We start from the raw sequence: 27,946 nt of genomic DNA on the forward strand, positions 1-27,946 counted from the left end.
TTAGGGAGCATTAATCTTTTCAAATTAGTGTTTTTGTTTCTTGGGATCTATATCCAGGAGTGGAATTTCTGGATCATATGGTAGCTCTAGATTTAATTTTTGAGGAACCTCCATATTATTTTCCATAGTGGCTATACTAATTTACACCCCCACCAACAGCGTACAAGAGTTCCTTTACTCCACATGCTTGGCAAAATTTATTATTTGTTGTCTCTCTGATGATAGACATTTTGACAAATTGAATGTGATATCTCATTGTGGTTTTATTTGCATTTCTCTGAGGTTTAATGATGTTGAACATCTTTTCACGTGCCTGTTGGCTATCTATATGTCTTCTTTAGAAAAATTTCTATTCAGATCTTCTGCCCATTATTAATCAGGTGGTTTTTTGACAGTGAGTTATATGAGCTCCTGATATATTTTGGATATTAACTTTTAGCAGGCAAATCTTTTCCCATTGAGTATGTTGTCTTTTTGTTTTGTTATTGATGTCATTTGCTGTGTAAAATCTTTTAGTTTAGTTAGGTCTATTCATTTGTGTTTGCTTTTATTTCCATTTTGAACAGAAACTCAGGTTTGGCCCTTGGGGTTGAAATAGCAGAAGGACATCAGAGTGGGGATGTCCAGTAAGTAGCTACGTTCAAGAGTCTGTGGAGAAGCACTGGAACAGGGCTAAAGTCATGGCATGGATGGTTTGGGAAAGAGGGACGAGAGAAGAAGGTAGCACCTAGGGGATATTCAAAGTACAAATGGTGGAAAAGAAGTCCACAAAGAAGGAAGAGATGGTACTGATGAACGTATTTGACTTTTGAGAGTCGCTTGGACTGCAAGGCGATCAAACCAGTCCATCCTAAAGGAAACCAATCTTGAATATTCATTGGAAGGACCAAGGTTGAAGCCCCAGTACTTTGGCCACTTGATGCTAAGAGCCAACTCATTGGAAAAGACCCTGATGCTGGGAAAGATTGAAGGCAGGAGAAGAAGGGGACAACAGAAGATGAGATGGTTGGATGGCATCAGTGACTCAGTGGACATAAGTTTGAGCAAGTTCTGGGAGTTGGTGAAGGACAGGGAAGCCTGGCGTGCTGCAGTCCATGGGTTCACAAAAAGTCAGACATGACTGAGCGAGTGAACAACAACAAATTTTATCAAATACGTTTTCTACCCCTCTCTCTCTTCTCTTTCTGGGACCCCTATAATGTGAATGCTAGTACATTTGATGTTGTCCGGAGCTCTTAAGCTATTCTCATTTTTGAAATTTGTTCTTCTTCTTGCTATTCTGATTGTGTGATTTCCATTATTCTATCTTCCAGATAGCTCATGCATTCTTCTATATCACCTGTTAGCTGGTTTTTAGTCACTAAGTCATTTCTGCCTCTTTTCGACCCCATGGACTATAGCCTGCCAGGCTCCTCTGTCCTTGGGATTTCCCAGGCAAGAGTACTGGAGTCACTGCCATTTCCTTCTCCAGGGGATCTCCTGACCCCAGGGTCAAACCCACATCTCTTGCATTGGCAGGTTGATTCTTTACCACTGAGACACAAGGAAGCCACCTAATCTGCTGTTAATTCCCTGTAATGTATTTTTCATTTCAGTTATTGTATTCTTCAGCTCTGACTGGTTCTTTTTTGTATTTCCTAGTTATTTCTTAAAATTGTCATGGTGTTCATCTATTCTTTTCTCAACTTCAAGTAATTTTCTTACTATTATTGCTTTGAATTCTTTATCAAGTAAATTGTTTATCTCTGTTTCATTAGCATTTTTCAGGGGTGTGTGGTTCTTATTTTTTTGTTTGAAAAAATATTCTTCTGTATTCTCATTTTGTTTAAATTTCTGTCTCTGTGAAATTAGGTTAAACAGTTACCTATCTTGATCTTAATGGTGAGTACATGTGTGGGATGGTCCCTATTCAGTCTTCTTATGGCCAGTGGCTTTCATGGGTGGCTGTACCTGAAGTGATCAGGGGCCAGATTTTTCCCTGGGGTGTGTTGGCAACCACCACCTTGATGGAAGGTAGGGCTAGAGTTGAAGGGGCTGGAGCGAAAGCCAAGTGCAACCTGACACTTCTCCTTTGCTCAGTGGCCATCACCATTCTCTCAGGGGATAAGGTCCAAGAGGTTGGAGCAGGAGCCCTGAGAGAGGGGTTTCTCCAGGATTTCTCCTCCAGGTGGCTGGGACCTGAGGCCTTGGGGTTGCACTTCTGTGCTGGTTTCACTTTTCCTCAGTGTCCTTGCTTTGGTTAGAGGTTGAGTCAGGCCAGAAGGGTTGGTGCACACTACTGAGCTGGCTCACCCTGTGTGGGCAGGAACATGCTGAAGTGTGCTAGTTATTTCTTCCCTGAATCTAGTCTCACTGCCTTCTGTGTGAGCAGGGATGTACTCTCTGGCAGTGGCATTCTTTTCCCTGGAGCCACCCTCATTCCCTCCCAAGTGTGTGCAGCAGGTTCCTGCTGGCATGCTGGCAGTGGTTGCCAACACTCCCTCAGGTGGTACTCAAATGCAGTCACACTTCAGATAGGACTTGAACCCACGGTCTCTGACTTAGGATAGGACTCAAACCCAATTGGACCTCAGTTGGGACTCAAACCCAAAATATTTTAACTGAAACCATGCAACCCATCTCAGGATTTAATGAACCTCAGGTTCTTTATATCTCAGCACATATGGTATTCAGTAAGAGGCTAAGTGATAGGCAAGATGTAGATTTATTGATATCCTTTGTAAAGAGGTGGCAGGAAAATTGGGCGTGAGAAGGTGGTCAGGTCCTGGGTGAGGCCCTGGGATTGGCTGTCCAGTGGAGGTCTTTGGCTCCATGCAGGAAAGAATTCAAGAGCGAGCCATAATAAAGTGAAAGCAGAGATAGACATTTCATAGACAGAATGCAGTTTATCTCAGAAGGTGAGAGCAGTCCTGGGAAAAACACACTCCACAGATAGAGTGTAGGTCTTCTCAGGTTAGAGTCCCCAAAATATGGGGTGGGTAGTTTACATGAGCTGGATAATTTCCTAGGCTAATGAGTAGAAGGATTATTCCTACTATTTGGGGGAAGGGGCAGGGATTTCTAGGAATTGGGCCACTGCTCACTTTTTGCCCTTTTATGATCAGCCTGGGAATTGTCATGGCATCTGTGGGTGTGTCATTTAGCATGCTAATGGATTGCAGTGAGCATATAATAAGACTCAAGGTCTACTGGAAGTCAAATTGTCTGCCATCTTGGGCCTAATGTGTTCTAAACAGTTTATGTAGTATCTTCAAAGGCTATGTCATTCTTTTAAAGGTTGTGCCCTGCCCCTTCCCTCCTGTCTCAAAACCCCTCACTTGGAAGAATCCCTGAGCCTGTCTTACAGCCCCTTCTCTTCTGTACTCTCTACTAGGAATGCAAGTCCTGACCAGATCACTTCTCCTCCCTTCCTACAAGATTCTGTGTGAATGTTTCTTCACAGCTTTGGTTGTGGAAGAGCCATCCTGCTCGTTCCCAGTGAGAATCATTCTATATGTAGTTGTTTTTATATTTCCGTGAGGGGAGGTGAGTCAAGCATCCTAGTTTTCTGTCATCTTGAACCCACCCCACAAAGGTACATTTTTATTCATTTGCAACAACTACATTTACATACTGCTTAAATAATTGGAACAATGCTTTGTAATGAGGTGTGCTTATTATTCTGTCACTGAATTAGAATTGGTTTATCCATTCATTCAGTGAATATTTGCTGACTGTTTACTCTGTGTCAGATACTATTAAAGGTGCTTGGGATATGTAAGTGAAAAAAATAAATAGAATCTTTTTAAAAAAAATTATGGACTAGTGAGGAAAGAAAGACAGTGGAATAAACACGGTGGACTAAACTCTAAGGTTTGTGGTGAACAGTGAGAAGATTGGACAGATAAGGGAACCAATTGTTTGACAGCTTTGGATGTTATTTTAAAGAATTTAAAATAAACACAATATGCTGCTGCTGCAAAGTCACTTCAGTTGTGTCCGACTCTGTGCGACCCCATAGACAGCAGCCCACCAGGCTCCTCCGTCCCTGGGATTCTCCAGGCAAGAACACTGGAGTGGGTTGTCATTTCCTTCTCCAATGCATGAAAGTGAAAAGGGAAAGTGAAGTCGCACAGTGGTGTCGGACTCTTAGCGACCCAGTGGACTGCAGCCTACCAGGCTCCTCCATCCATGGGATTTTCCAGGCAAGAGTACTGGAAAACCCAATATGCAGTGAGCAGCTGATGTGGATTCTTTAACTGACAACAGACATCATCAAAGTGTATTTTAGGGAGATTATGGGAATAGGTAGTATCTGAGATGGGAAGGAACTTGACATAAAAATGATTAGGGAACATTCTAGAGTAGCTAAACTCTAGACATGAGGTGTGAGGATGTAGAAGGATCTAGAAAGACATACATCTGAGCTAGCAAGAGTCTAGCTAAATTTTCATGATAACAGATAAAGGGAAGAAGAGATAAGAATGAAAGCTGACTACATTTTGAGCATAAATATTAAGGAAAATGTTTATCTACTTCCATGTACTAAAGTTTGAAATATATATCGGGGAAAAGTTTTCTGAAAATCAAATTGCATTCTGCATTTTTGAAGGATTTCTTGTCTAATAATTCTGTTATAATTATCTTCATATGGTAATTAGAAATATAAAGAAGTATGTACAAAACAAATCTCATTTGGTGAAAAATTTGAAACAACCAAAATAATGAACAATAGGAGATCAGTTAAATAAAGTCTCATCTAGTCTAGTTGGATCCCTTAACTTCATTAAGTTGATTAAGAGAAAACTTTTGTTAAAGTTGAGACATTAAGTGGATATATACATGCCTTAAATATTTCCTTTACTTCAAACTTTTGTACATTCGTCAATTTTTTTTATGTGGGGCTATTGCCTTTTCCATACCAGTGGGCATATGATTCCCATTAAAATATTGTCTACAGTGTTCAGTTTGAGTTTCTTTAAAATGACATGAGAATTTAGTAATATCTGTGAAACAATCTGAGTGCATAATTGTTGACTTTTATTACTTTTTTTTTCACTTTTCTTGCTGATACCTAAATTACCATCTAAGTTTTTAATCACTTAACTTTTTCCATTGCCACTCCATCAGTTCAATTCAGTTGCTCAGTCGTGACCGACTCTGTGACCCCATGAATTGCAGCACGCCAGGCCTCCCTGTCCATCACCAACTCCCAGAGTTCACCCAAACTCATATCCATCCAGTCGGTGATGCCATCCAGCCAACTCATCCTCTGTCATCCCCTTCTCTTCCTGCCCCCAATCCCTCCCAGCATCAGAATCTTTTCCAATAGGCCACTCTAAAAACTTTGGCTTCCATTCATATACGGAAAATAAGTATAGTTTTGAATAGAAAAATTACAGTATCTGAGATATAATTTAACAGAATCTAAACTCTGTCTGCCCTGTTTGAGAATGGCATGTGGTATGTGTGTGGTGGGGGTTGAGAATGGGGGGAGTGTCCGTTTTTGCACTTTATATTCCATAATTGTTCCAATGCAAAAAGACCTGTAGCTCTCTTTTCAGTGTTTGTATTTATTTTAGCCCCAGTGTGACAGCAAAATATGGAAATACCTAGGAAAACCTAGTGTCTAGAAGCACTGTACACTTTAGAATAATATTAGAAAATATGGAATTAGGTGGGAAGCAACATAAGGCTTTGGGGGGTGTTTAAGGAAGAAACAAGGATGAAGAATCAGATGTAATTCCTAAAATGTCCCCTCCCCACATGTTGCCCTCACTTAGTTAATTGGTTCTCAAATACATAGGCTGATTAAAATCTCCTGGAGAGCTTTAAAAATAATGATTGCCTGAGCTGCATCCCAGATATACTGATGCAGTTGATCTGAAGTGGGACCTAGGCCTCATTATTAAAAAAAAAAAAAAAATCCCAGATGATTCCAATGTGTATCTTGCATTAAAATCTATTTTTTTGTCAAGTGTTTTTAGCTCTTTATCCTTAGGTGGTGTTGGGTAACTTATGACTGACTACCTCCACCATCTAGGACAAAACTCTGTGGTTTGAGGAATTTCAATTGGCACATATGATCTTATTCTCTTGAGGTAGGAAGGTGAAGAGGAAGGTTATCTTCATTTTGGATCTGAAGGCAGTGTCATTTCCTTCATGTAGAGGCAAAGTAATACTGTTAATTTTCCAGCTACGTTCAGAGATCTAAGGAGGCATTACCATTACTGTAGTCGCTCAGTCGTGTCCGACTCTTTGCAACCCCATGGACTATAACCTACCAGGCTCCTCCCTCCATGGGATTCTCCAGGCAAGAGTACTGGAGTGGGTTGCCATTTCCTTCTCCAAGGAGGCATAACTCAAGCTAATAGACAGTTCAGACTGTGGTTCAAGCCTTTTTTCATTTATCCTAAGTGGCATTGTACTATAAAGTATCCTTCAGGAAAGGATCAAGTGTGTGCCACAGAGGGTAAACTTACTTCATCTTTCACTGCTGAATGGCTCACCACTGAAAGCCACAAATGACTCATATTAGGCCGAAGAATTGATGCTTTTGAACTGTGGTATTGGAGAAGACTCTTGAGAGTCCCTTGGACTGCAAGAAGATCCAACCAGTCCATTCTAAAGGAGATCAGCCCTGGGATTTCTTTGGAAGGAATGATGCTAAAGCTGAAACTCCAGTACTTTGGCCACCTCATGCAAAGAGTTGACTCACTGGAAAAGACTCTGATGGTGGGAGGGATTGGGGGCCGAAGGAAAAGGGGACGACAGAGGATGAGATGGCTGGATGGCATCACTGACTCAATGGACGTGAGTTTGAGTGAACTCCGGGAGTTGGTGATGGACAGGGAGGCCTGGCGTGCTGCAATTCATGGGGTCGCAAAGAGTCAGACACAACTGAGCAACTGAACTGAACTGAACTGAGGCCCTAGAGAAGCCTGTCTTTATGGCAGTGACCTTAAAATCATTGTTTATGACTTGTGTTAGGCAACCTTTAAGATGGCCTCCAATAATTTTTGTTTTCTGGTTTGTCTGCCTTTGTTAATTTTTTCCCTTGCATACAGGCCGAAGTGATGGAACAGTACTGAAGATTAGGCTATGAAATACTGTGGCTTCCGTTTGGGGCACTCTTTCTCTCTCATTCTTTCTAATTCCTTGCTCTGTGGGAAACGAACTGCCATGTGGCAAATGGAGCTTTGGCAAGGTTTATGTGGTGAAGAAGTGGTATTTCAAACCCACAACCAGTGAGTACCTAAGGTAAATTCCTCTCTGAGTTGAGCATTGAAGGAACAAATAACTGCAGTTCTGGCCAACACCTTGATTATAGCCTTACAAAAGATTCTAGCTAGAGACACCTAGCTAAACCTTGCCCAGGTTGCTGACCACATTAGCTATGAGATAATTAAAATCATTTTTAAACCATTAAGTTTTAAAGTTAAACCAATTTAAGCCATTAAGTTTTAGGACAATTTGTTGTATAACAATAGATAATTAATACGTGGCTGACTGGATATGTCAAGAAAAAGGCCTTCTGTCTTCAAGATAAATGTTATTATTCATCTCATATTTCAGTTATTAGAATACAAGTTCTATTGATATGAAAATTAAATAAATTTTTATCATTTCATAAATTCAATTTGAGGATTTGGAAATTGGAACCATATAATAAACAGGAAGTAAAAGGAAACTGAAATATTTCTCAGGTGAGAGTAAATATAGGAGTTATTGGAAAGAGACTAGGACTTTCTCTGTTGCTTCCCGTCAAGTCTTCTCAAGAAAAAGTATATTTTCTAGACAAGCCACTCAAAGTTAGAGGATGAGTGGAAAAATACATGGGAGGAGTATTACCTTCATTGAAAGCAGCAGCTTTGCTGGATAAATATAGAAGTGGAATAAAAAGTAGCTGGGGGAGGGGCAATAGAGGGGTAGGACATTGAGATACAAACTATTTTGTCTAAAATAAGCTACAAGGATAAGTTGTACAAGACAGGGAATATAGCCAATATAATAACTATAAGTGGAGTATAACCTTCAAAAACTATGAATCACTGTATTGAACACCTATAAATTATATAATATGTATCAACTATACTTCAATAAAAAAATAAAATTAAAAAAAAGTAACCTGGCAACAGTGCTGAAATGGCTAGACATGAAGTTTTTAGGAACTATATCATATTAAGATATGCATTAAGAACTCAAACCAGACAGACCAATTAATAGGTATTCTCTAAAAACTCTGTTTTAAGGCAGTTGTAGAAATGTTCGAAGCTGATAATCATCTGGTGCCCACAGGTTGGTCATAGTGACCTGAATCTATTCTATGAGAGTGGTGGTATGCTCTGATTCACAGTAACCACTCGTTGTTGTTGTTCAGTTGCTCAGTCACATCCAACTCTTTGCAACCCCTTAGACTGCAGCGTGCCAAGGAATCCCTGTCCCTCACCACCTCCCAGAGCTTGCCCAAGTTCACATTCATTGCATTGGTGATGCTGTCCAGCCATCTCATCCTCTGATGCCCTCTTCTCCTCTGCCCTCAATCTTTCCCAGCATCAGAGACTTCTCCAGTGATTCATCTGTTCGAATCAGATAACTGAAATACTGGAGCTTCAGCTTCAGCATCAGCCCTTCCAGTGAATATTCAGGGTTTATCTTCCTTAAGATTGACTGGTTTGATCTCCTTGCTCTTCAAGGGACTTTCAGGAGTCTTCTCCAGCACCACAGTTCAAAGGCATCAATTCTTTGGCATTCTGCCTTCTTTACAGTCCAGCTCTCACAACTGTATATGTGACCACTAAGAAGACCATAGCGTTGACTATATGGACCTTTGTTGGCAGAGTAATGCTTCTGCTTTTTAACACACTGTCTATGTTTGTCATAGCTTTCCTGCTAAGAAGCAATTATCTTCTGATTGCGTGGCTGCAGTCACCATCTACAGTGATTTTGTAGCCGAAGAAGAAGAAATCTGTCACTACTTTCACCTTTTCCCATTTATTTGACATGCAGTAATGGAGCCAGATGCCATGATATTAGTTTTTTTTTTTTTTTTTTTTTTAATATTTAGTCTTAAGTTGGAGAAGGCAATGACAACCCACTCTAGTACTCTTGCCTGGAAAATCCCATGGGCAGAGGAGCCTGGTAGGCTGCAGTTCATGGGGTTGCGAAGAGTTGAACACGACTGAGCAACTTCACTTTCAGTTTTCACTTTCATGCATTGGAGAAGGAAATGGCAACCTACTCCAGTGTTCTTGCCTGGAGAATCCCAGGGATGGGGGAGCCTGGTGGGCTGCCGTCTATGGGGTCGCACAGAGTCGGACACGACTGAAGTGACCTAGCAGCAGCAGCAGTCTTAAGTTGACTCTTTCATTCTATTTCTTCACCCTCATCAAGAGGCTCATTAGGACAGGGTGCTTAGGGCTGGTGCACTGGGACGACTCAGAGGGATGGGATGGGGAGGGAGGCAGGAGGGGGGTTCAGGATGGGGAACACATGTAAACCCATGGCTGATTCATGTCAATGTATGGCAAAAACCACTACAATATTGTATAGTAATTAGACTCCAATTAAAATAAATAAATTTAATTTAAAAAAAGAAAGAAAGAAAAAAGAGATTCATTAGTTCTTTGCTTTCTCCCGTTAGTGTGGTATCATCTGCATATCTGAGATTGTTGATGTTTCTCCCGCATATCTTGATTCCAGCTTGTAACTCATCCAGCCCAGCATTTCTCATGATGTGCTCAGCCTATAGGTTAAACAAACAGTGTGACAGCAGACAGCCCTGTTGTACTCCTTTCTCAATCTTGAGCCAGTCAGTTGTTCCATACACGGTTCTAACTGTTGCTTCTTGACCCACATACAGGTTTCTCAGGAGATAGGTAAGATGGTCTGGTATTCCTGTCTCTCTAAGAGCTTTCCACAGCTTATAATGATCCACATAATCAAAGGCTTTAGCATAGTCAATAAAACAGAGATAGAAATTTTTCTGAAATTCCCTTGCTTTCTCTGTAATCCCCTTGCTTTCTCTGTAATCCAGAAAATGTTGGCAATTTGATCTCTAGTTCCTTTTCCTTTTCTAAACCCAGCTTGGACATCTGGAATTTCTTGGTTCACATAATGCTGAAACCTAACATGCAAGATTTTAAGCATGACCTTACTAGCATGTGAGATGGATGCAGTTGTGTGATAGGTAGCATCTTCTTTGGTACTACCCTTCTTGGGAATTGGAGAAGGAAATGGCAACCCACTCCAGTATTCTTGCCTGTAAAATCCCATGGATGAAGGACGCTGGTAGTCTATAGTCCATGGGGTCGCAAAGAGTTGGACACAACTGAGCAACTTCATTTTTTCACTTTTTTTCTTGGGAATTGGGATGAGGATTGACCTTTTCCAGTCCTGTGGCCACTGTTGGGTCTTCCAGATTTGCTGACATAATGAATGCAAAACCTTGATGGCATCAACTACTCATACTGGTCCTTAAATGTTTTTAGCGTCACTGTAGTTCATAGTAAACTTTTATAATATGTAAAGTTTTGGTTTTCTTTAACCAAGTGTCATCTGTGTGTAAAGTTGAACTGTGTGAAGTATAGGCTCTCTTGTGTCTTATTCATGCCTAGGTATATGGCAGTAGGATAGTAGTGTAAATGAAGCCACATGATAAAACTTATACATCTTTCTGATATATCACTTTTTTCCACTAGTGTGAATTTTATATTAAAGCAGACATAAGTGTATTATGGAATAAAATGCAAAAATCACATGAGTTTTAAGAAAATTTTTCAAGAAATTTTGTGTCTTTGGTGGGATTCCTTTTCATTATTCCTTAGACTCATTCTCTACCTCTACTATTATTGATGTTTCAGTAGGAAATTTGAGAGGCATTGATTTAGGGTATTTGTGGTTACAGAATTGCCTTTAGTACAGCCAGTTCCAGGCTTCCCAGGTGACTCAGTAGTTAAAGAATCTGCCTGCAATGCAGGAAATGCACGAGATACAGGTTCGATCCCTGGGTTGGAAAGATCCCCTGGAGGAGGGCATGGCAACCCACTCCAGTATTCTTGCCTGGAAAATCTCATGGACAGAAGAACCTAGTGGGCTTAAATGCACAGGGTAGCAAAGAATTGGACACCACTAAAGCGACTGACGCATGCACAGCCAGTTCCGTAGTCCATCTCTATGTTCTTTAAGAACCAGAAGGGGCAAACACTAAGAGATGGAAACCAAGAATTTATATCCAGCATCCTTTCTTTTCTGTCATTAAGTTGAATTTTTGCTCGCTCAAAGCCTGATAATTTATTTTATAGCATTTTTATGTAAAAATATTTTAGTTCACTAACTGCATTGAAAATATATTTTTTATTCTTTTGTTAACTATTCAGTTTTTTCCTTCCTAATTCTTGAAAACCAATGTATTTAACCAGTTTTCTCTTTCAAAGAACATTTAGAAAAGATTACTCTGTTTATCTGGCTAATTTGCACAATGCTCTCCGTTTGTAAATAAAGAGGTGCATGTAAGAGTTGAATAGGAATCAGAATTGGAAATTTCATTTTTTTACTCCTTTTTATTCAATTCATCACAGTATAGACTAATTATTATATATCAAGTGAATTTCCCAACATGGCACATTTGAATGTAAATGCAAAGGTCATATTTCTATAGGAATACTTTTTTTTAAAGGCTATTAACTAATAATTGTAATCATATAAGAGCAAGAAGCACATGCTGAGTGAGCTCAACTCTTGTGGCAGCTCTGAACCTAACCTGCTGTGTTATTGGGATCTATTAAAATACAATCTCAATTCCCTGGTCTACAAATGAAATAGTAAGGACTAAGATTCCTTGCAGTTGTAAGACTCTTGAATTCTAAGTATATGTAATTAGTACAGATTTTATTTTCTAAAACTTGCACATTAATAAATAAAGGGGGGAGGATAAAGAATTGTTAAGTGTTTCTAGAAACACTACTGGATCATATTTACTGCTAAATATTGAGTAATTCAGTCTTGCTTTATAATTTGTTAATAAGTATAACTCTAGTCAGAGTATTTGATCCTAATATAGCTCATAGCTTATATACATACACACTATTTCTGTTTAAATTTCCATATAACCATCTTTCACCCTAACTTTTAAAAATTAGTTAAAATTAGTTTCATTATGAATTCACTTTGATATTAAACATTCAATGAATTAATATAAAAAATTTAGTATGGGTAGAGACACTCTGCTAGGCAGTAAGGAAAACAAATAATGAGAAACATCAATTCTTATCTTGGTATGTTCCCAAGATACCAGGCACAGAAGCTTGATCTAGGAACCTAAGTTATCAAGGCCCTGGAGTCAAATAATAAAGACTATTAGGCATGGCATTTCCCCAGAGTATACCTGAGGACAGGCAATCCTTCATAGCTTCCTACAGCCTCATCATGTAGGTGAGCCACAAGAAAATCAAATGAATCTGTTATTTCTGTTGACCTAGCCTTTTTATGTAACTCTTACCTATAAATGTACTATGAGATATTTGTATGAAATAAAGGGACTTTAATGACAAATAGTTTGAAATCAAAACCACCATTGTTAGCATATCAGCAGTTTAACTTAGATAAATATTGGCCTTCAATTGAACAATAAAGTACTACGAAGATCTTCTAATGGAAGTATTATGAACTAGAAATTTATCTTTCCAATAAGTCCATCATATGTAGCCTGACCTCAAGCCTTGATTACTATTCAGAGTCTCAAATCCCTAACTATAGACTCCACTTCAGACATTGTGTCTTCCCCATTCAATAGGAAAGCAACTTTCAATGCTGGCATATTTTAAATGGCAGAGATTTCTAGAGATTAGAAAAACTACTAACTTAAGTATGCATATTTTAAAAGTATTTTACTTTTCTTCTCATGAACTTAAACAAAGCTTAACTTTTAAATCCTGTAAGTCCTTTTATCTGCAGTGATTTTACTTATAAGATCCAATTTAGTTGACGAGAATATGTCACAAAACATAGTTCACATTTTTGTATTGTTCCCTGTGAGACGTCTATTGTAAGAAATGCTGCAGGCTGTCATTTTTGTCTGCCATCCAGGATTTGCTGGCCTGACTGCTGTGTACTAGACTTGATGTTGGTCACAAGGGGGAGGGGGACTTGCAGTGGAGCCAGACGGTTTTGTTATTGCTTTAGAATTAAAAGCATATGAAACAGATACAGCTTATTAAGGTTGTTTTTTTTTTTATAAATAACATAAACTTAAATAACAAAACAGTAAAGTTCAAATACAACTTAAAATAGAGTTTAATGCTGTAACCAGAGGAGAAAAGCATGATTATTTGCGGGAAGAACATTATTAAAAGCCTTATTCCTGAATATGAATTATACAAAAGAAAGATTATGTTACCTCAAAAAAACATAAAAGATTTTTGGATTTTACTTTTAGGGATTATAAAATGTTATCTTGTGGTGAGTGAGATGAAATACAGTATTATCATCATTATTGCTATTTTATATACAAGATTTTTTAAAACATCCTGTAAGCAATACCCTTTCAACTGGAGCAGCATTACAAATTTTGTTCTTGTTAATTGGTAGGTACGAGCATGTTCTAATTCTATACTTTTATAAAACTACTGCTTTGACTCATTTCCATAATGGAATTTTTGAGAATACTTGTTTCTTTTCTGATTAGAGTGGTTCATAATTTTTCACTAGAACGTATTCAAATACTGCTCAACTTCCATAGTTAGTGTTGGCTTGATTATCTGACAGATCATTCCAGCAGCCTTTAGGTCTGACACATCTTATATAACATCATCTGCATTATTATTATTATAGCAGCCATTTTATAAGCAGATAGGAATATTTAAATAATCATTATCAGATAATCAAATCTAACATACTCTTAAGGGTAAATTAACTTAAGAAAAAAACATTACTATTACTAACATCATGATTGTACAACCAGTTTTACAACTTTTTACAACTTTTAGTTACTAAATCTGATTTTTGTGTATATTTTTTTCAAATCTTTCTTTAATGCAGTCTCTTAAAATAAACATAAATGCGCAAGTCCAGCTTGATCAGTTTTTCAGTAGTTTTCCAGCCTTTCTTGGTTAGTTTAAAAAAGAGAAAAGAAAAGATGAAAAAGAAAACAGTCCACTTAAAGAAATCTCCCTGCTGGAACTGGTTTCTTATATGCCATATATGATTAGGTTATTGCCATAGGAAGAAAGTGGGCTGTTTTTTGTTCTTTCTTCGTTTTTTTCCCTCTTACTGGAACCCCCTTTTGATTTAAGGCAACAAACATTTCTCCTCCACTGTGTGTCCATTTAGCTGATGCATATGTGTTGTAATGGTTTTCCAGAATTAATTCTTTGAAGTTGCAGTCCTCATTGCATTCTTTCTGCAATGAAGAACAACAAACAACATTATCCAAATGATTTTTAGGACTCAAACAAAGAATAAACATAATATTTGGTAAAATTAAAACCTACATGACTTTTTTGATCAAGAATAATGCAGTTTGTTGGATAGCATATTTGAAAAAAGATCAGATTTTTTTACAAAGCTAAAATGCTATACATTTAGTTATGCAACATAGTTCCAAACATGTTGCTTTTTGGCAATCAGTTGCTACTATTCTTAAGAGCTATTTTCCTCTAATTAGCAGCTCTCATATTACTATGCCCAAGTCACTCTTTTCCTAACCTTGAGATTTTTATATAATTAGCAGATCCTCTGGCTGAGCACACACACATACTCCTTCCCTCAGCTGAAGTCATATTTTACAACTTTTATTCATTTACTATTATACTACCTGTGATAGTGGTGGAAAATTAAAAAGTTAATTTGCTCATCCATCCAACTTGTCATTCATTCAGTTAAACTTATATTTTTATGTAGTCTATGCCAGGAATACAAAATAAAAGTCAATTATACTGTATCATAGTGGGATAAACTGTTACATATTTTGTATTGTAATAAAGAGGGAACAATGGGAATGCTTATAAGTCAAAGTCTATCATTGTGAGATTGTTGTTGATAAACAAAAGTCTGGATTTTTTTCACCAAGAATTTTCATATCAACAAAGTGCAAACTGCATGGACTTTAACAAAAAGAGCTGACAGATGGAAATTTTATATTTTAAAGATCTAAAGTGCAAATGAAATTTTAGAGCTAGAAGGATCCTTGCATGCATGCATGCTCAGTTGCTGACTCTTTGCAGCACTTTGGACTATGGTCCACCAGGCTCCTCTGTCCATGAGATTCTCCAGGCAAAAATACTGGAGTGGATTGCCACTTCCTCCTCCAGGGGATCTTCCCAACCCAGGGATCAAACCCACATCTCCCGCATTGCAAGTGGATTCTCTACCACTGAGCCGTTGGGGAAGCCCAGAAGGATCCTTAAGGGTCAGTTAATCCAACTTATTTTACAGATGATGAAACAAAGGCCAGAGAGCTTAAACAAATTGTCCAAGGTGACACAGAAAACATTTTTCCTTAATTCCTAAATAGAAAATGTTTTAATGAAATCATTGAATTACATAGTGTGAGAGGAATTAATTTCACTTTTACTTTTCAGAAAGGGAAGATACTTTTGACAAAAGTAAGTTTGAGAAATTAAGTCTAAGCTATCATCTATCAATACCTTTGCATAGAGCTTTCCTTCCTTGTTCATTGCAAGATAATATTCACTTTCCACTCCTTTGATTGCTACAATTCCAACAGCCACTGTCCTGATTTCCATGATGTCTGCAAGGAATCACAGAAAGATATGTCAGTTATTCACTTAGTTTTACAGATTATCCAAGAATGACCATTTGTTCTTATTTGTTTCAACTGGGAGTTAAGATTATTAATGTGATTATTTACTCAGCCTGACACCCCGACCCACTCAGAACATGTAAATACAAACACTTAGTCCTTATTAAATGTGGGAAGTGCAAACTATCAATTTTTTTATTTTGCAGAAAAAGATATTTGGTTTCAAAAAAGTTACATATTTGAAGCTTTTTCTTCTCTACAATTATATTTCCAATTTACTATAATCATTGTTCAGTTGCTAAGTTGCATTTGACTCTTGGAAATGTCATGGACTGCAGTATCCCAGGCTTTCGTATCCTTCACTGTCTCTGAGTTTGCTCAAACTCATGTTCATTGAGTCAGTGATGCCATCCAACCATCTCATCCTCTGTCGCCCGCTTCTCCTCCTGCCCCCTCTTTCCCAGTATCACACTCTTTTCCAATGCTTCCACTCTTTGTGTCAGGTGGCCAGAGTATTGGAGCTCCAGCTTCAGCATCAGTCCTGCCAATGAATATCTGGGTTGATTTCCTTTAGGATTGACTGGTTTGATCTTGAGAGTCCAAGGAACTCTCAAGAGTCTTCTACAGCACCATAATTCAAAAGCATCAATTCTTTGTCACTTAGCCTTCTTCATGGTCACTTACATACATGACTACTGGAAAAACCATAGCTATGTCTATATGTAAAATATATATATATGCTAACATCACTTTGTCAGAAAGTGATGTCTGCTTTTTAATACACTAAGTTTGTCTTAACTTTTCTTCCACGGAGCAAGTGTCTTTTAATTTCATGGATACGGTCACTGTCTGCAGTGATTTTGGAGCCCAAGATAATAAAACTGCCACTGTTTCCATTTTTTTCCCCATCTATTTGCATGAAATGTTGGGACCAGATGCCATGATCTTGGTTTTTTGAATGTTGAGTTTCAGCCAGCTTTTTCACTCTCCTCTTTCACCTTCATCAAGAGGTTCTTTAGTTTCTTTTCACTTTCTGTCATTAGGATGGTATCATCTGCATATCTGAGGCTGTTCGTATTACTCCTGGCAATCTTAATTCCAGCTTGTGAGTCATCTATCCTGGCATTTTGCGTGATGTACTCTGCATATAAGTTAAATAAGCAGGGTGACGATATATAGCCTAGACATATTCCTTTCCCAATTTTGAACCAGTCATTTGTTCCATGTAATGTTCTAACTTGCTTCTTGACCTGCCTACAGGTTTCTCGGGAGACAGGTAAGGTGGTCTGGTATTCCTATCTCTTTAAATATTTCCCACAGTTTGTTGTGAACCACATAGTCAAAGGCTTTAGTGTAGTCAATGAGACAGAAGTAGATGTTTTTCTGGAATTTCCTTGCTTTATCTATGATCCAGTGGAATTTGGCAATTTAATTTCTGGTTCCTCTGCTTTTCTAAATCCACTATGTACATCTGGAAGTTCTTGGAGAATTTTGACCATTACTTTGCTACCATGTGAAATGAGCACAACTGTATGATTGTTTGAACATTCTTTGGGATTGCCCTTCTTTGTGATTGGAATGCAAACTGACCTTTGTGAGTCCTGTGGCCACTGCTGAGTTTTCCAAATTTGCTGGCATACTGAGTGCAGCACTTTAACTGCATCATCTTTTAGGATTTGAAATAGCTCAGCTGGAATTCCATCACTTCCACTAGTTTTGTTTGTAGTAATGCTTCTTAAGGCCCTCTTGACTTCACACTCCAGGATCTGGCTCTAGGTGAATGACCACACCATCATGGTTATCTGAGTCATTAAGACCTTTTTTGTATAGTTCTTCTGTGTATTCTTGCCACCTCTTCTTAATCTCTTCTGCTTCTGTTAGGTCCATACAATTTCTGTCCTTTATCGAGCCCATCTTTGCATGAAATGTTCCCTTGGTATCTCTAATTTTATTGAAATCTCTAGTCTTTCACACTCTATTGTTTTCTCTATTTCTTTGCATTGCTATAATAATAATAACAGTAATACTTAATGTTTACTGAGTTGATACCACATGCAAAGGATTGTTTAAGCACTCTTATATATTAATACATTTACTTATCACCAAGACTATAAGGCAAGTACTCATATTATCCCCAGTTTATAGATCAAGCTCAGGCACAAAGAAGTTAATTAATTTGCCCAGATTCTCTCAGCTGGTAAGTGGCAGAAGTGGAATTTGAACCCGAGTGGTCTGGCTCTTAATCACTATATAATACCGTGAAAGTATATAACTCGTAACATATTTACTTTTGTACTTAAACTTTATAGTAATTATTATTGCTGACATAATATATTCTGAAAGCCAGTTCTGTCCTCAGCTCAATTCAGAGCTGCTCAATTCAAACCCTGCCCTCTTGGAGCACTTTCTCTAGCAGCTAACTGTTCTTCTTATTCAGTTCAGGAAGATCAAAGGGAAGTAATTTATGCAGCAAAATCCAGTTAGTTTAAATTTATATCAATACAATGAAGAATGGGTTCAGCATATTTGTAGTACCTTCAAAACTGGGTAAATATATCTATTTAAGGACATATGAAATAGTTGCTTTCTGAAGATCTTACCACTGTAAAAATGCTGTGAAGAAGTCAGTGTTTACCTTTCCTTTGCTTCAAGTCCCTTTATTTCTGCTATTTCCCTCTTGTTCAATATTACACTTTCTCTTAGATAGAAAGAAGAGTACTGATGCAAAGGCTTAGAGTATCTTTCAGGGCCAGATTTAATTAGGGAATGAAATCTGTCATATTTGCTGGCTTTTCTTTTATAGACCCACTGTCTATAAAATATAACTGTAGAATGATAGAGGTAATGTTAATTACAATATGTAGACACTTTCCCTTCAGGCTCAGTCGTGATAATACATTCATACTGTAAAATCTGGATTTATGTTTACAAGAAGTTCATGTTTATATATAACATAATAAATGTGTTCCCAAATATGTAAGGCATATTACATGAGTGCATTGAGTTGTTACCATAATGACTGTGGTAATATAATGACAGACTTCAAAAAAAAATCAAAGAGATCAGCTCATACAATAGAACGTGAAAAATGAAACAATATGTCAAGTAAATTGGCCATTTCGCCTCATTAGCAATATTTTTGTCAACAATATTGTCAACAGAAGTATCATTTTATTCATTAGGATGTCTCCCTTACAAACTAGGAAATATGCCCAAAATGGCTTCCCTGGAGGTTTTTTCCCCTGTGGTTTAATCATTCATTAAACCATTTTGCCTATTTGTTATTTAAGCCTATATTGTACTAAGAATGAGAAATGAGGAACGTAGGTATAAATTTCTACTACATTTTTAAAAACTTCTCCAACATCTCCTCCTAGAATTTTAGGTGTTTCCCTATCAAATATCCATGCTAATTCTTTGTTCATATCATTAGTGGCATTTATGACTTTAGTGTTTGAACATTTCTTGCTTGAAACAATTTTTTAAGAATTTATCTTTTAGAAAAGTTTTAGGTTCACAGCAAAATTGAGGGGAAGGTGCAGAGATTTCAAGCTGGTTTTAGAAAAGGCAGAGGAACCAGAGATCAAATTGCCAACATCCTCTGGATCATCAAAAAAGTAAGAGAGTTCCAGAAAAACATCTATTTCTGCTTTATTGACTATGCCAAAGCCTTTGACTGTGTGGATCACAATAAACTGTGGAAAATTCTGAAAGAGATGGGAATACCAGTCCACCTGACCTGCCTCTTGAGAAATTTGTGTGCAGGTCAGGAAGCAACAGTTAGAACTGGACATGGAACAACAGACTGGTTCCAAATAGGAAAAGGAGTACATCAAGACTGTATATTGTCATCCTGCTTATTTAACTTATATATAGAGTACATCATGAGAAATGCTGGGCTGGATGAAACACAAGCTGGAATCAAGATTGCTGGGAGAAATATCAGTAATCTCAGACATGCAGATGACACCACCCTTATGGCAGAAAGTGAAGAAGAACTAAAGAGCCTCTTGACGAAAGTGAAAGAGGAGAGTGAAAAAGTTGGCTTAAAGCTCAACATTCAAAAAACTAAGATGATGGATCCAGTCCCATCACTTCATGGCAAATAGATGTGGAAACAGTGGAAACAATGACAGACTTTGTTTTTCTGGGCTCCAAATTTACTACAGGTGGTGGCTGCAGCCATGAAATTAAAAGACACTTGCTCCCTGGAAAAGTTATGACCAACCTAGACAGCATATTCAAAAGCAGAGACATTACTTTGCCAACAGAGGTCCGTCTGGTCAAGGCTATGATTTTTCCAGTAGTCATGTATGGATGTGAGAGTTGGACTATAAAGAAAGCTGAGCGCTGAAGAATTGATGCTTTTGAACTGTGGTTTTGGATAAGACTCTTGAGAGTCCCTTGGAATTCAAGGAGATCCAACCAGTCCATCCTAAAAAAAATCAGTCTTGAATATTCATTGGAGGGACTGATACTGAAGCTGAAACTCCAACATTTTGGCCACCTGATGCGAAGAACTGATTCATTTGAAAAACCCCTGATGCTGGGAAAGATTGAAGGCAGGAGGAGAAGGGGACAACAAAGGATGAGATGGTTGGGTGGCATTACCATCTCGATGGACATGAGTTTGAGCAAGCTGTGGGAGTTGGTGATGGACAGGGAAACCTAGTATGCTGCAGTCCATGGGGTTGCAAAGAGTTGGACACGATTGAGTGACTGAACTGAACTGAGTGATAGTTTAGAAACTTGATGTGGTGACTTTAATTGTAATATCATAAAAATATCTGGATTAATAAAATATATATCAAATCAATTATATTTCCTCCTACAGAAAATTAAAATGAATTATAAGCAACAGTATATGCCAGTTGCTAAAAAGAACAGAATAGAAAATAAATTCAATAATTATTCAGAAGAAAGAGGTATTACATATTCTAGGTGGTCAACAGAGGATTTGAGGAACAGACAGAACTTGAATTACATCTTGAAGAAGATATAAGGTTGACATAGGTAGAATGGAAACATCATGCTAATTGAGAGATAAAAGTTTAAGATAATAGAGTCTATGATTCATAACTCATTTTTAGAAGATAGAAATTAGAGCTATCTGGAGTAGGAAATGTATCAAAGAAATAGAAAAAGTTAGAAAAAATGTTAGGGTGAGTTTGTTGAAGGCCTTGATTGCCAATCATGTAAGAAACGAGTTGCCAGTCCAGGTTCAATGCACGATACTGGATGCTTGGGGCTAGTGCACTGGGACGACCCAGAGGGATGGTATGGGGAGGGAGGAGGGTGGAGGGTTCAGGATGGGGAACACATGTATACCTGTGGCGGATTCATTTTGATATTTGGCAAAACTAATACAATTATGTAAAGTTTAAAAATAAAATAAAATTTAAAAATAAATAAATAAAATAAAAACTAAAAAAATTTTTTTTTTAATTTATTTGTTAACAGTGAGGAGTCTTTGAATGTTTGAAATTTGAAAAATGTCAGATTGTGTTTTAGGAAAATTAATTGGATATGCAGAGTAGATAAAAAGAGAAAATTTCTGGAATTGTACAACCCTGGTTTTCTTCTTATGCTAATATTATGAACTGTCCCATAATTGGCCATTATTTTGATTTTTAAATAGGTCAATAAATAGTTTTAAAATGTCTCAGTTTAATTCTGAATACAGGAAGTATCAGTAGTTGTAAACCCATATGAACAAAAGCTCTTTGGGTCCTCAATAGTTTTTAAGAGTATAAAGTTGTCTCAAGTCTAAAAAATTTGAAAGCATCTTTCTAAATTAATTAAATTCCTTCTGGTCTTTTTAGTTGCACTTTGTACTTTGTATGTTGTACCCTTGTTATTGTAGATACATAGCATTGGTTATTTTATAAATAACTGTACATACATAGATTTATAAATAAATATCCATAGCACATGTATACAGAAATACTCAATATACTCCAAAATGTCTGGAAAATTTCTTAATGATATTTTAAAACATCAAGTTGCAAATTATAATTAACATGTAAGTAAATAGTAAAGCATGTAAAACATTTAGGCTTGATCAACTTTATTACTAATTTAATGTTAGTATGGTTTTAATTAAAGAGTAAGTCTAAGATATGTGTTTGCACTGCTTTGACTTTTGTACCTTGGTCACAAGTCAAGAACAATAAAGAATTCTGTGGTGGATTCATTTCGATATTTGGCAAAACCAATACAATATTGTAAAGTTTAAAAATAAAATAAAATTTAAAAGTTAAAAAAAATAAATAAATGTGTGTTGTGTATTTGACACACTAAAATCCTATATCATAGTATTATGTTTTTTAAATATCCTGCATGTGACTGCTCAAATTATTATTAAACATGCATGTGAGCATGCACACACGATATTGTAAATTCAAAGGAATTGCCTTCAAAGAATATTATACTCTTGATTCTGTATCCTCCTGTCTGTCTTGGATGTCTTCAGTCCCTCCCTTCATTGCCTTTTGTTCACAAAAATATGCTTTCCAAATTGTTCTCTCAATAAAGCTGTTTTAAGATATTCATACACCCTACGTACTATTGTTTCTCAAGACCACCCAACATAAATCTAACGTTAAAATGTTTGGAAATTTTCTTAATGATATTTTAAAACATCAAGTTGCAAATTATAATTAACTTATATAAGTAAATAGTAAAGCACGTAAAATATTTAGGCTTGATCAACTTCGTTACTAATTTAATGTTATTATGGCTTTAATTAAAGAGTAAGTCTGAGATATGTGTTAGCACTGCTTTGATTTTTGTACACTGATTTTTTATTTTTGAAAGCATATTTTTATAATCAAATGGCAAAATATGTCCATAATTTTCATTAGATACAGTATAACCATTTAAAACTTTTATATAGATTTTCTTTTGAAATTACTTGGTCTAAAGTAACTCATTTTATTTATCATTTGCTATTTTTGAAAACTCGTTTCTGCAAATATTGTACTTTCTAGGGAATTCTTGCAAAGAAAAAAATTATCTGATTGTTTTTGTATGTTATGAAAAAGTATTATTAAATTTAATAAATAAAGAAGTTGGCATAATATATTTTATAAGTTAAATATTTGATAATCTCTAGTTTTTAATTTTCCTGTCAGATTTTACTGTCAGTGTCTAAGTTTCAAAGTTTTAAATACATTATAAGTACTTGATGTTTTCATGTGCACTAAGCTTTGTGCCTATGGGCCAGATGAATAAAATGTTCATGCCTCTAACTCTGAAATCTTTTCAAAAGACTGCCCTGCCCCCTTTTCCCCACTCCAGTACTCTTGCCTGGAAAATCCCATGGACGGAGGAGCCTGATGGGCTGCAGTCCATGGGGTCGCGAAGAGTTGGACATAACTGGGCGACTTCACTTTCACTTTTCACTTTCAGGCATTGGAGAAGGAAATGGCAACCCACTCAAGTGTTCTTGCCTGGAGAATCCCAGGGACAGGGGAGCCTGGTAGGCTGCGGTCTATGGAGTCACACAGAGTCAGACACAACTGAAGCGACTTAGCAGCAGCTCCCTTTTCACTTAACACCAAATTTCTTGAACATATAGACTAAATTTGTTCACTTTTCCTCAATTTAACACTTGCATCCTAACTTTTAATCTGCTTAATGGCTTTATCTCTTCAAGGCCAGCAGTGACCTCATAAGTGCCTAAACCAGGGTAAGTGCCTATTTCCAATAGTCATAAACATTCTCTGAATATTATGGCACTGTCAACATCCCTCATTCTATTCCTAATTCTCACTCTTTCTCTAATCCTGCACTATCCTAATCTATACATTTATTTTAAGATGCTTAATTTTGTGTAGCCATATGTATCAGTCTTTCTTGATAATTTATGATATTGTTTTTTATGCTTAAAAGTATTTTTCCATTCTACTATCTGAAATACATTTATTTCTTGCTTTTGTAATTTAAGTTTAAAATATAGCTCTTAAATTCTTTTGGAATTAATTTTGGCACATGGTTTGAGATGGAACTCTAAACTGATATTTTGTTCCTGAAAATAGTTAGCTAACTTTTTCAACATTAGTTATTAAATATTACATTGTTCATTACATTGTAATGAAAGTCATTACATTTTTCAACTGATACAGTGCCTCCCTCTCCTTTACCCTATATTGGCTATCTTGTTTTGTCTATTGTTGTATCTTTCTGTCTATATACTCACATTAATGTATTATAGATTAGCAACTGCTGAGGTGCCTCATTACACTTATCAGATAGCTCTGATCCTAGGTATTACTACATACTCTCAGATATATCCTCTAAAATTCTGCAAGATAATCAATACTTTTTCCATATAACAGCGCTTCAAAGAGATTAAGACATTGGTCATACCAAGGCAAAGCATCTGTAGTTTCTTCAGTCATACATCATACACATGGATTCCAGAATCTCCATTAGTTATATTACTTACCTAAAACCAGTTTTTTATTTTTTATTTTTTTAATTTTATTTTATTTTTAAACTTTACATAATTGTATTAGTTTTGCCAAATATCAAAATGAATCCGCCACAGGTATACATGTGTTCCCCATCCTGAACCCTCCTCCCTCCTCCCTCCCCATACCATCCCTCTGGGTCGTCCCAGTGCACTAGCCCCAAGCATCCAGTATCGTGCATCAAACCTGGACTGGCAACTCGTTTCTTACATGATATTTTACATGTTTCAATGCCATTCTTCCAAATCTTCCCACCCTCTCCCTAACTAGATCAATATAGTTAGCCCAAGACAGAATACTGCTCATTATTTCCCTTAATATAGGCCATAAACTACAGTAATATAATCTGTCTTCCTTAATAATATTTTTAATCATTTCATTATTTTAGAATATTGATATAGTAAAAAGTGTGCCTATCAAAAGAAATTTTATTTCGGGCTTCCCTTGTGGCTCAGCTGGTAAAGGATCTGCCTGCAATGTGGGAGACCTGGGTTTGATCTCTGGGTTGGGAAGATCCTCTAGAGAAGGGAAAGGCTACCCACTCCAGGATTCTGGCCTAGAGAATTGCATGGACTATCCATGGGGTCACAAAGAGTCAGACACAACTATATTTTCAAGATTATTTTATAAAGTTTAGTATAATGATTCATATTTTATGTAAATAAGTATCAAATATTCCCTTCTAACACATGATTATTTTACAATATATCTTCAAATTAATTATTTTTAAAGCATTATTTGAGGATAAATAAATTTCAAAATGATCTTAAGTGATATATGCAGATTGAAAATGTATTAAAATAAATGTAAATTAAAATATAAATCACATAGTGTTAAAACTGAAGAAATACAATTTGCTATTCTAATCTGATTAATAGAATCCTTCTACAATTTCATCTAGTTTTTAAATGATGAGGTAAGAGAAATTGTTGTTCAGTTGCTAAGTTGTGTCCAACCAACTCCTTGTGACCCCATGGACTGTGGTATGCCAATCTGCTCTGTCCTGCACTGTCTCCTGGAGTTTGCTCAGATTCACGTCCATTGAGTCAGTGATGCTGTCTAATCATCTTATCCTCTGCTGCCCCTTTCTCCTTTTGCCTTCAATCTTTGCCAGCATCAATGTCTTTTCCAATGAGTCAGCTCTTTGTATCAGTCTGCCAAAGTACTGGAGCTTCAGCTTCAGCATTAGTCCTTCCAACAAATATTCAGTGTTGATTTCCTTTAGGATTGACTTATTTGATCTCCTTGCTGTCCAAGGGACTCTCAAGAGTCTTCTCTAGCACCACAATTCAAAAGCATCAGTTCTTTGGTGCTCAGCCTTCTTTATGGTCCAACTCTCACATCCATACATGACTACTGGAAAAATCATGGCTTTCACTATATGGACCTTTGTCGGCAAGGTGATGACTCTGCTTTTTAATATGCTGTCTAGGTTTGTCATAGCTTTTCTTCCAAGGAGCAAATGTCTTTTAAACCTGTCACTGTTTATTAAATTCACCAAATTCTTAAAGATAGTTTAGATTTCCAAGCTTCTTTAGTTTTTTTCTTCTTGGCTTCCTTCCTGAATTAGATTTTTTTTAACCCTCTCTAAAAATACTTATCTTCTCTACAAAACTGTAGCTAGAAAACAGTCTCAGACTTTTCACTTTTACATCTAGCCAAAAACAAATAAATAAAGTTTGTATTCATATTGAATGTTATTGGTAACCATCTCAGACACAAAGACAAACACAACAAATACACCCCATGTCACTCCAGATAGTTCCTAATGTTTTTACATCCTGGAATTTCTCCTGGCTAGTTGCTGAGTTCCTGGAAGCATTTATTTCCATTCTTTCTGGATGATTCCCTTCTCAATGCCTATATGCTATATTTACTTTCTAGGAAGTGGAGCATAATACCGGAATGAACCACCTTGTTATCTAACCTAGCATCTTTCACTCAATATAATAGAACACAGTTTCTCAACATACACTTCACAGCAATGGTTCAGATTATTTCTATCTCATTTACTCATCCTTCTTACTCTGCCCATTTCCTCAGGTTCTAGGCCCAATAGATGTTGAGGCCAAGAGAGAAGAATAGGGAATTAGAGAAGTCAAGGATCATTGTAAACCTGGCTAATTTTGAGAATGCGCACATGAGAAAAAGTTAGGGTGGGAATGATAACGTGTTTAAGTTTTGTGAAGTTTGAAGCGATGGCAGTTCTCTGTATCTTGTTCTTGAATTTTGCATAAGCAAATCACTCTGTGATCTAAATTCACAATAAAATTCTGGCTATGCTAGATGTATAAAGTTGACAGAAATGTTTGTTAGTAATAAAAAATAATTTTGCATAGCACCAAAGAATTCTGCGTGATATTGGACTTTTAAAAATATGGCAGTAATGTTAGTGTTTTTTAAAGTTTTCATATTTACTCATCATTCCCAGTATTCACAGTGTTAAAGGGAAGTATCTGTCAGTATCACCTGAAGTGGCCTCACATGTACTCCTCTAACCCTTTAATCTGTAGTCTACTGTCACATCCTGGAATGTCGTCATTATCCATACTCTGATCACAATCCCAAGGTCTTCAAAAGATGAATGAGTCAGAAGGTCTCAGTTTGATTACAGTTGTATGCAGGGCTTAAATTTTACTTGTGGGAGTGATACTGAAACGTGTATAATTACTCTTTCTATTCAATACCATCATCTGCTGATAAACTGGGATCAATGGACTCTTTAATCGTGCTGTGGAAATGAGAATTCTTTGGATTGAAGTGGCTAGGTAGTCCTCAGTTCTTTCCTTACAATTATTTTTCATTTTGAATTTGCTAATTATTATGGTAATATATTTTAGCCAATAGCTTCTCAGTCATATTATTGCTGTTATCAACTACTTTTAAAGGCGTAACTTCACCCCAGTGTTCATCGCAGCACTGTTTATAATAGCCAGGACATGGAAGCAACCTAGATGTCCATCAGCAGATGAATGGATAAGAAAGCTGTGGTACATATACACAATGGAGTATTACTCAGCCATTAAAAAGAATACATCTGAATCAGTTCTAATGAGGTGGATGAAACTGGAGCCTATTATACAGAGTGAAGTAAGCCAGAAAGAAAAACACCAATACAATATACTAACGCATATATATGGAATTTAGAAAGATGGTAACAATAACCCTGTGTACGAGACAGCAAAAGAGACACTGATGTATAGAACAGTCTTATGGACTCTGTTGCAGAGGGAGAGGGTGGGAAGATTTGGGAGAAGGGCATTGAAACATGTATAATATCATGTATGAAACGAGTTGCCAGTCCAGGTTCGATGCACGATACTGGATGCTTGGGGCTAGTGCACTGGGACGACCCAGAGGGATGGTATGGGGAGGGAGGAGGGTTCAGGATGGGGAACACATGTATACCTGTGGCGGATTGATTTTGATATTCGGCAAAACTAACACAATTTGTAAAGTTTAAAAATAAAATTAAATTAAAAAAAATAAAATAAAGGTGTAACTTCTTCATGACAAGTTCTTTGTGATTAAGATTAGTTTATTCATTTATGCCAATGTGTGTGTGTGTGTGCTCAGTCATGTCCAACTCTTTGTGACCTCCTGGACTGTAGCCCACCAGGCTACCTTGTCCATGGAATTTTCCGGGCAAGAATACTGGAGTGGGTTGCCATTTTTTAGTCTAGGAAATCTTTCCGACCCAGGGACCAAACCTGCATCTCTTGCATCTCCTGCA

The 27,946-nt window shown here is 36.9% G+C and overlaps 2 protein-coding genes across 5 annotated transcripts in view; one reads left to right on the forward strand and one right to left on the reverse strand.

The window, feature by feature from the left end:
* FAM227B (family with sequence similarity 227 member B) overlaps window positions 1-27,946 on the forward strand; it is a 212,893-nt gene that overhangs the window by 67,169 nt on the left and 117,778 nt on the right. The window lies entirely within an intron of this gene.
* The window catches only part of FGF7 (fibroblast growth factor 7), a 61,838-nt gene continuing 47,146 nt past the window's right edge, over window positions 13,255-27,946 (reverse strand). Inside the window, exons 3-4 of the mRNA XM_061428799.1 lie at window positions 15,624-15,727; window positions 13,255-14,377 (exon numbers count right to left, since the gene is read on the reverse strand). Of these exons, the coding sequence (XP_061284783.1) occupies window positions 14,183-14,377; window positions 15,624-15,727 (299 nt within the window). The 3' untranslated portion in view covers window positions 13,255-14,182. The remainder of the gene's footprint in view (window positions 14,378-15,623; window positions 15,728-27,946) is intronic.

This window comes from Bos javanicus, chromosome 10, assembly GCF_032452875.1.
Source record: "Bos javanicus breed banteng chromosome 10, ARS-OSU_banteng_1.0, whole genome shotgun sequence".
Lineage (NCBI taxonomy): Eukaryota > Metazoa > Chordata > Mammalia > Artiodactyla > Bovidae > Bos > Bos javanicus.